This window comes from Triticum urartu, chromosome 6, assembly GCF_003073215.2.
Source record: "Triticum urartu cultivar G1812 chromosome 6, Tu2.1, whole genome shotgun sequence".
NCBI lineage: Eukaryota > Viridiplantae > Streptophyta > Magnoliopsida > Poales > Poaceae > Triticum > Triticum urartu.
Window position 1 is genome coordinate 562,360,768 of NC_053027.1, and position 9,133 is coordinate 562,369,900.

General features: G+C 43.0%; 1 protein-coding gene across 1 annotated transcript; it reads right to left on the bottom strand.

The window, feature by feature from the left end:
• LOC125515440 (acetyl-coenzyme A synthetase, chloroplastic/glyoxysomal-like) lies at window positions 1-6,161 on the bottom strand. Its single transcript, XM_048680908.1, has 18 exons — window positions 5,442-6,161; window positions 4,961-5,107; window positions 4,719-4,874; window positions 4,460-4,582; window positions 4,205-4,373; window positions 3,861-3,943; window positions 3,630-3,731; window positions 3,471-3,559; window positions 3,264-3,354; window positions 2,858-2,971; window positions 2,014-2,090; window positions 1,844-1,922; window positions 1,667-1,735; window positions 1,411-1,586; window positions 1,243-1,299; window positions 1,042-1,132; window positions 826-924; window positions 1-442 (listed from the first exon to the last, which is right to left on the bottom strand). The coding sequence occupies exons 1-18, from the start codon at window positions 5,649-5,651 to the stop codon at window positions 257-259; spliced, it is 2,118 nt and encodes a 705-aa protein (XP_048536865.1). The 5' UTR covers window positions 5,652-6,161; the 3' UTR covers window positions 1-256.
• Between the last annotated feature and the right edge of the window lie 2,972 nt (window positions 6,162-9,133).

Sequence of the window (9,133 nt, forward strand, 5' to 3'; positions counted from 1 at the left end):
TAACACAGTTGACATTTCCTTTATTGACGTATTTTTCTTCGGCCAATCAATACATTCACGGAACTCTACGGATATGTGATACACAAGTTTACAAAAGTGAAACACAAGGAGAGAACATTACATTACACCACGCTGCAGCTCACTAGCCTCAGGAGAAAATCGCACTGATTAAAAGGACTAGCGAGCACTAAAATCAACCTTCTACCAACCACATAACCGCATAGGGGAAAAAACAGTCGCATAACTGCTTTACATCCTAGCAATCTTTGAGCGCGATCAGCTGGTCGACGACGCCGGGGTCAGCGAGAGTGCTTATGTCGCCGAGCTCGTCCAGCTGCTTCGCGGCGATTTTGCGCAGGATCCTGCGCATGATCTTGCCGCTGCGGGTCTTGGGGAGCCCCGGCGCCCAGTGGATCCTGTCTGGAGCTGCAAACGCCCCGATCTGACACGCAGGAAAAAAACCCGCATGAATGACAGGCAGCAAACAGCATTGAAGGAGCTCAGTTGCCCATGTTTTAATTCTTTGCTATGTCTTCCTAGCCAGCATAAGATTGACAGTAGCTAATCTGGAGCATGTTTCATCTGGCTAACAAAGAGTGTTAACTAATTTGCCTGAACTACAGGCCTCGTTATAGTAGCTGGTGAATTGGGAACATTTGCAATCTATCAGAACTCACTTTGTTCTACACAATTTTGGCATGCTGAATAGACAAATTTTAAGCATGGGATCGCATACTTCCATGTAAAGGCGGAGTTTTATTTTCTGATAGTGTAACTCGCTTTAGAACGGAAGATGTGAAACATCCAAAAGTATCACGAAAATACCTGAGTGCGGACTTTTGCTATGAGGCTCTTTCGTAGTTCTTCACTGTAAGGAATGCCATCCACCAAAGTTACAAAAGCATATATTCCCTGACCTTTGACCTGAAGTACTTCTTTTATTAGAAATTTGAAGCAGATAATATGACAATAAGAACTGTATATGATGGGATAGAAATATAACAGAAGTGCAGGGAAGGTTAGATTATCGGTGGGCCATACCTCATGCTCAACACCAACAACAGCGGCCTCTGCACACTGTGGATGCGAAACCAAAGCAGACTCAACCTCTGCTGTGCCAATTCGATGCCCACTGCATATTCAAATGTGCAAGATAACTCAGTTCTAGCATAACAATTTTCAACAGCCACATACTGAACTTAAACTCTAGCAAACAGCAAACAAACCAAATAAGCAGCTTACCTAACGTTGATAACATCATCTACTCTTCCAGTAAGCCAGTGGTAACCATCTTTGTCCCTGACATGAAAATATTATTTGCTGCGCTGTTAGAGAGGTAATCTATATTGCGTAAAACTGAAATACGCTTGGATCTCATGCCCTGTTGATGGAAATAACTCAACAAGTTACCTGCTGCAACCATCACCAGTAAAATAGTAGCCAGCAAATGGCTTGAAGTATGTGGTCTCATATCTGTCATGATCTCCATAGAGGGTCCGGAAAGCCCCAGGCCATGATTTTTTAATGCAAAGATATCCGCTACATTCTCCTTCAATCTCCTGTCCTTTCTCATCAACAATGACCGGCTGTAAACCGTACAAATAGTAATGAGTATTAGATAAAATGCATGGCTGTATTCTGTATTTCACAGATAGATTGCGTTTACCTGCACACCAAAGAAAGGAAATGTTGCAGAACCCGGTTTCTGAGGCCAGGCACCAGGTAAAGGAGTCATCTGCAGAGAGCATTTACAACAGTTTAAATATTAATTTCAAGATCAGTCACTTTATCGCCCCATGAAAAAGAAATTGAGAAGAAGTGTCAGCTTTTAAGAGGCACTTACCATGAAGCCACCAGTTTCAGTCTGCCACCAAGTATCTGATATGGGGCACTTTGAATCCCCAACAACATTGTAGAACCATCTAAAATGAAGTAAAACACGCATGAGAACAACCTCTTATAAGTGTCCCTGGATAGTATTACTCTTTAACACTTGATAAATTATCCATGTACCTCCATGCACTAGGATTAATTGGCTCACCAACGCTTCCCAGGACTCGGAGAGATTTTCGAGAGTAGCGTGTAACATACTGCAAAAGCATATCAGGCAATAAGTAAAAAAAAGCAACATCCACACCAAACATACATATAAAAAAGGTTTACAGAGTGGCCACTATGAATGTTTTTTATGCTATCCAAATCATATTACAGCCAGTGTGTTTTATTTCCAGTGTGTCATATTTGTAGTCTCCTGGTTGGATTCTTTCCAACCATCATTGGCAATAAATAGCTCGCTGTAGTTGTTCCGTAAAAAAATTCATGGAATCCGATAGTTAAGAGCTCAATCTTGGAGAACAAGTGTTTATCGATTAATCACTAAATCTAATAGTTTTGCACAGTAGAAACGGCTCGAGAATCTTCTGATTGTTAAGTCATATGAGCTTCTTAGCAACTTAAGTAACTACATATGTAATAAGCAGTGAGTGAACTATTGGTATGTTATGTTAGGTTGAATGGGTTGTCAGATGCAGATATATCGAAATAAAAGCAGACAAGCTCCAAAGCACACGCTTCCAACAACCAACGGACAGTTCAATTCATTTCACTAGAACCAGCTGTCCGGCAAATGTTGAGATTTAGTAAACAGTAAAAATCAAGAGAATATTGAACTTGATGGTTGATTTGCAATCATTTAAGATTTTAATTAGATGACTTAGAATAGTGAATAGTTCTTCCCTCCATTCAAGACAACCAGATTGACAGACTTGAGCATGGTAGGGGTCTTAAACACAATGCCATCCAGCATCAATGGCTTGTTCACATTACTGGGAGCTGGCTTAAAGAACATCATGCATACCTCATCACCATCGCGCATGAGTGAACGGACGAGTGTTGGTGCGGTATAAAATATTGACACCTTGTACTTGTCCACAATGTCCCAGCACCGACCAGCATTAGGGTAGTTCGGAGTCTACATGTACATGATTCAATGGCATATTTAGGCATAGTACAACTAAAATCAAGCCCCACAAAAATTATCGAAGCAAACAAATTGAGTTTTAAGAAATACATACAACAAGTACAATTTCTTAAACATAAAAGTCTAGTGGATTGTGTTATGAATTGTCAGACAAAAGGACACATCAAACATAATGACAACCCCGAAAAATAAAACCACTGAATTTTCTTTCATTCATCAAATTTGTATTGAGCTGACATAACTTCACAATATCCTAACTAGAAAAGCTTTTAGAAATATATACCCCTTCAAAAACAAGAACTGCAGCTCCATTCAGGAGTGGGCCATATGTCACATAGCTATGTCCAGTAATCCAACCACAGTCCGCAGTGCACCTGATGCCAACAAACAATGGAAGGTATAAGGGAAAACAGCAATTTCTATTAGTAGTTCCCCAAACAAAGGACATGCTTTATATTCATACAAGTCAAAAACAAAATCTTCTGTTTACCAGTATATGTCTGTTGGCTTGTAATCAAATGCATACTTAAATGTTGTTGCAGTATACACCATATAGCCCCCAGAAGTATGCATAACACCCTTCAAATTTATTAACAGAGATTAATACTCGGGTAACTTGACAACAGGATAATCTAGTGTAGCTTAATACCTTTGGTTTTCCAGTGCTGCCACTCGTGTACAAAAGAAACAATGGATCCTCTGCATCCACCCATTCCACATCACACTTGGTAGGAAAGTTGGTCACAACATCCTGAAAGTTATGTCCAAGGAACAATGGTTAATTGATATTTGCTGTTATCTGAGGATGCAGGCCTGCCCTGAAATACAGGATGCATATTGGAAATGTTGACAAGTTGCTGTTGAAGGGGAAAAAATGCACCTGCCACCAAACATCCCTTCCTGCTTGCCATTTTGTGTCTTGCCTCTTCATTACTGACTGGTTTTCGTATGTCAAACAAATACCTGCTCAGCACAACAGTAGTGACTAGTCAAAATCAGCAAACCACATATTGACAGCATTCAGTTATATATGGATCTGCCAATGATCTGTAAGTCATCATAAATACTGATCCCATTGTCCACCACTGACAATATATGGATCTGAACCTAATTTTCACAACAACACAACATTAAACCCCGTGATGGCAAGCGTGAGTGCTGCCACGGAAGCCCAACAACAGCTCAAATTGTCTATGCAATATAAAAGTCGATCCTAGTACATACCTACAGAGAATCCATTCTTCTCACTTTCCACCAGAGCAGCATCCACTATGTCTTTGAGAAGAATGGGCTTGGGCCCCCTTTTCACGGCATTACAAGTGAGCACAAGCTTAGGCTTGCAATCAACGATCCTTTGGGCCAGCGAATCCGCAGAGAAGCCAGCAAACACAACCTGAAGGGAAATTTGGGGTGCATCGCATCATAAACGGGAACAGGACCAACCAGGATAACAAATGGAGCTTGCAGTGCAGTGCTTACCGAATGGACAGCACCGATACGCGCACATGCAAGCATGGCAATGGGAAGCTCCAGCAGCATCGGTAAGTAGATGATCACAGCATCCCCCTTGCCGACACCAACACTTTTCAAGTAATTTGCAAGCTAGCAGAAAGCATAAAACAAAACAAATTCAGATTCAGCACCTTCCCCAAACCTCTAATACTAAGAGCATTTACATCCCTTGGTACATTTACTGTCCATTCACAAAACAACCAGATATAGGCATATGCATAATTACCTGGCAAACCTTCTCCACGAGCTCAGAATAGGTGAGCTTCCCATCCTGGCCGGGCTCATTGCCCTCCCAGTACAGTGCAATCTTGTCCCCATTCCCAGCCTCGACGTTGCGGTCGACGGCATTGTAGCATATGTTGGTTTTGCCCCCTTTGAACCACTGGACAACACCAAAGAACCAACACATGATTCGCAATCACCAGAAATGCTAAATTCAGACAACAGCCATCACCAGAAGACACCTACACTGATGTGGACGGGGCCCTTGCTGACGTCGAGGTTCTCGGAGCAGACCTCGCTGGGGTTCCACTTCTCCTTCCAGTAGAAGGCGTCGGCGATCTCTGACCAGAACCCGGCCGGGTCCTTGATGGACCTCTCGTACATCTCCTTGTACTGAAACACACACCAAGTGAGATCACAACTTTAAGGCATCACAATCATCAGACCGAAACGCAGCAAGAAAGGAAATGAAGCACTAAAATCAAGACGAATGCATCCTAGCACTGTTGCTATCTCTGTGTACGATCTGTCGGTAGAACATAAAATCAGCAATGTCCCTGTCCGACTGACTTTTAGCGAGCACCGGGCTTGTCTTGATCATGATCAGGACAAGACCTTTTTGTGCTGAACTAAAGCAAGCGCCGCGGTTGATTGACAGCAAGCGAGCCATATGGAGCGAGCGATCGAGGAGCAGAGTGGGTGCGTGCGTGCGTATATATGTATGTACCTGCTGGGGGGAGGAGACGAGCGCGGTGGCGGAGAACTCGGCGCTGGGGAAGACGAGTTCGTGCTCCTCGTCGGCGAGCGACTCGCCCAGGACGACGGCGCTGATCCCGGAGATGGACCCGGCGCCGGAGGGCCGCTCGGACATGGACTCGACGTGCCGGAGCTTGTCCGGGGTCCCTCCCGCCTGCTGGCCCGCGGTAGCGGCGCCCATGGCTGGCCCAGGCGGCGGCGACGGCTGCGGGGAGGCGGAGGAGGGGGCGGGGCGGGGGCGGGTGGGAGGTGCAGTGAGATCCAGATCCGGGCGGGGGACGGGGGGCGGCAGCAGCGATGGGTGTATAAATAAACGATCTTTGAGCGAGGGCGAGAGCGATCTCTCGGTGATCTCCGAGCGCGAGCGGCGACTGGCCGCCCACCACCCTCCCTTCTCCGACTCCTCCTCCGCCTCTGCTGGCTGCTGGCTACCGGCCAAGTCGTGTGTTGACTTCCCTCCTCTCCACTGCCAGCCACGGAGGGGATAGCGACCGGCGCAACCGCGACTGGTAAAATATTGGCAGGTACGGGGTGGCGACGCGCGGCTGGACGGGCCGGCGGCTTAGCTAAGCCGCCGGTCAGCGGCAGCGGCGGCACCCGCTCCACGTGAACCCGGAGCCGCGGCGGGTGGCGCGGGGCGAGATCGTGCGGGTTGGTGAGATGGGCGGCTTGCGTTGGGCTGGGTTGCAACTGCGCACGACCACGACATGACGGCTTCAGGCGTGTTTGGAATTGATTCAGCAACTCCACAAGAAAAATCCTTTTCAGGCCGTGATGTGACTTGCCACCGAATAATTGGTCATTTCTTCCTTGATATTGTGATATTGGTTCATGAATCAATCCCCTCCCTCGCCGCCAGTGGCGGATCCAGGAATGGAAATTTACCAGGGCAACCAACGGCGGCGGAGCTTGGGGGCGCTACGCCGTTGGTCGTCGGGGTAAGGAGACCATCCTCCTTCGTCGTCGAGACTCGAAATGGAAAGTTATCTGGATGACCAACAACGACGGAGCTTGATGATGTTGCATACTGGCCGGTAGGTAAGGGGTTTACCCTGCTCTATCGTTGGAGATCCGGGGCGGCCGTCCCCGGCTTGCCCCCCTTTGCCGGGATCATCATTGCTCTCACTTATCATGCTCGGCCTAAATCGTTGGATATGAAATTCAAAATGTGCCATTGAAAAAAGTGTCGTTGGTCTGAAAAACGCATGCTTTCACTTATTTAAATTTGAAAAGTTGTGGAATGGTTGCACATAATAACGGCAGAGAAATGTGACATGGCCCACTTGTGAGTTGTGCAACGACCACACGACGAGCGCTCGTTGTTCCTTTGTTTAGCTGGGGCTTATTTGATTAAAATGATTTTCGTGAAAATTATAGAGGACTTTGAAAATTCTAGCTATGTCGGTCTTTTGGTTTGTAGGATCAAATATATATTTTTCGCTTGTTCTGTAGGATTAAAAAATTTCCTACGGATTCCTTTTAAATACAATTCATAAGAAATGTAGCTTCCACTCAAACGCCTTGAAAATATCACTTGGTTTTTCCATCCCAATACTAAGTTTTTGATGGAAATTTTGTTTATAATTCAGCGTTACACCTTTTTTAATACGAAAAACATTAAAAAGCAAGGTAAGTAAACAAATAAGTATGATGTTTTTTTTATATAGAGGTTTGGTTCGTTCGATGTGACGGCAACGCACGCAACAACAATAACATGGGAGCAGAAGTACCAACAACAATGCCAAGGCTGTGACCCTCTTATTAAATCGGACTAACCATACAATGTTCGGTGAGATGTAGCTACCGCTCTGTTTGTAAGCGTCTCTTTCATGTACTCAACAGCCTAATGATAAGATAATAATGTCATCAGACCATTAACGTATACAAAAAGGTTGCGAGTGTAGTCCAAGCATTGATCGGATCTACCTAACGGTCCCACAGTTTTGTTTTTTTAAAGTAAGTTTTTAAAGCTACCATTACTTTTTTATAAACTGTAAAAGAAGCACACTAATTTCGTACAACAATATTTTCCTTAAGAAGGACAACTATTTATGTAACGCTGTAAAAAGGCTCAAGACAAGTCTGTCTTTAAATTAAGAAAGGCGTCAATTGGCCATGAATTATAGTGACCAACAATTTACCAAAGAGAGAAAACAGCTGATACATAATGCTTACAAATAGCATGTTCTTTGACAAAACAAACACCAAAAACAGAAATAAATCGTAACTTGCAAAGTAGATGCAATCGCCCACCACGACAACAACAACTGAAATACTGTACTTTTAGTAGTATGGCTTCACATGAGTCATTTAGCAGTGCAATTTCCTCGCCGAGGAATGACCAACGGATTGAGGACGAGGATTGGAGTTGAGACGTGGAGATAAGAAAGAAGAACATGAGGAAGTGAGTGACATTTCTTCTCGTTAATTCATCAAAAAGTTTAACAGTTGTTTGTTTGAGCTTACAAACGGACACGCACTATCTACTCCCAAACTTGAATGCTTCCTGATGTAAAAAAAATAGTAACAAAGAAATCTGATCTTTTATGGCAATGCTATTTTTGAAAGCATTTTTCATTATGAAATACTATTTTTTGCCATGACTTCCACGTATGTCATTTCATAATGAAAAATTCCAAGAACTCAGAACATTTGTCAAAGTTGACTAAAAAAAGGTACCTTTTGAATTTATTTTCATTTTTTTGAATGTTCCTGTTCATCCCAAGCTCATTTGAGGTCGGGAGTTGAAGAGGACTTCGCTTACAATTGCGCTCCCACACTACTCGGAAGCTCAAATAGACTTGGCACATTATGGCCCACCGCCCAAGGCCAATGGAAGGCAACGGCATAGTTTTTTCAATGGAAATCACCCACCAGGGCTATGTCTCGCCCTTACCGATTCCTAATAGGAATCGTCTAAGGGCGGACGACTACGTGCTGGCCCATTAGCTGTTTAATTCGGTGCCTTCACTTGTTCGCGTCGGGTCGCTGTTGTCGATCGGTTTAGTCCGGCTTTCCTTCTCATTTCCGATTGTTTTTTCTTTGGTTTATCTTTTTGTTCATTATGTTTCGATTTTATTTGTTGTTCCAACGGTTTTATTTGGTTTGTTTTCTTCTTTATACTTTGGTTTTCTTTCTTGGAATTTTTGGTATCTTTTATTTTTCTTTTTGTTTCTTTGTTTTTGTTTTTTCAACACGTGCCTACTGTTTCATACATATCATACATTTTTCGTGTAATTGTAAAACATTTTTTTATACACGTTTAATATTTGCAAATACATGTTAAACAGTTTTTTGAACGATAAAACCCATTTTTTGAACTATGCCAACATTTTTGTACATTGTACAAACATTTTTTGAGATTGTCACGAACACTTTTTTGAAACTTTTGAATATTTTTTAAATGTAACATACATTTTTTAATGTTCAAAACATATTTGTTGAATTACACGATTTTTTTGCATTTGTATTTAAAGAAATGTCACATAAATTTATTTTGAAATGTGCAATATTTTATAATTGTTGCAACATTTTATGTACATATGCTAACTGGTATACATAACTAACATTTTCTATGTTTTACATTCATAGTCATACATTTTTCATATACAACAGGAACATTTTTCTATACACATTTAACATTTTTCAGATGCAAGACTGTCA

Excerpts from the sequence above, each read along its gene's own strand:
- LOC125515440 (XM_048680908.1), bottom strand. The coding sequence starts at position 5,651 with ATGGGCGCCGCTACCGCGGGCCAGCAGGCGGGAGGGACCCCGGACAAG. Across the intron at positions 3,944-4,204 it reads GAAGAATGGATTCTCTGTAG|GTATTTGTTTGACATACGAA; the intron begins GTATGTACTAGG and ends TGTGCTGAGCAG. Across the intron at positions 3,560-3,629 it reads GCAGCACTGGAAAACCAAAG|GGTGTTATGCATACTTCTGG; the intron begins GTATTAAGCTAC and ends ATAAATTTGAAG.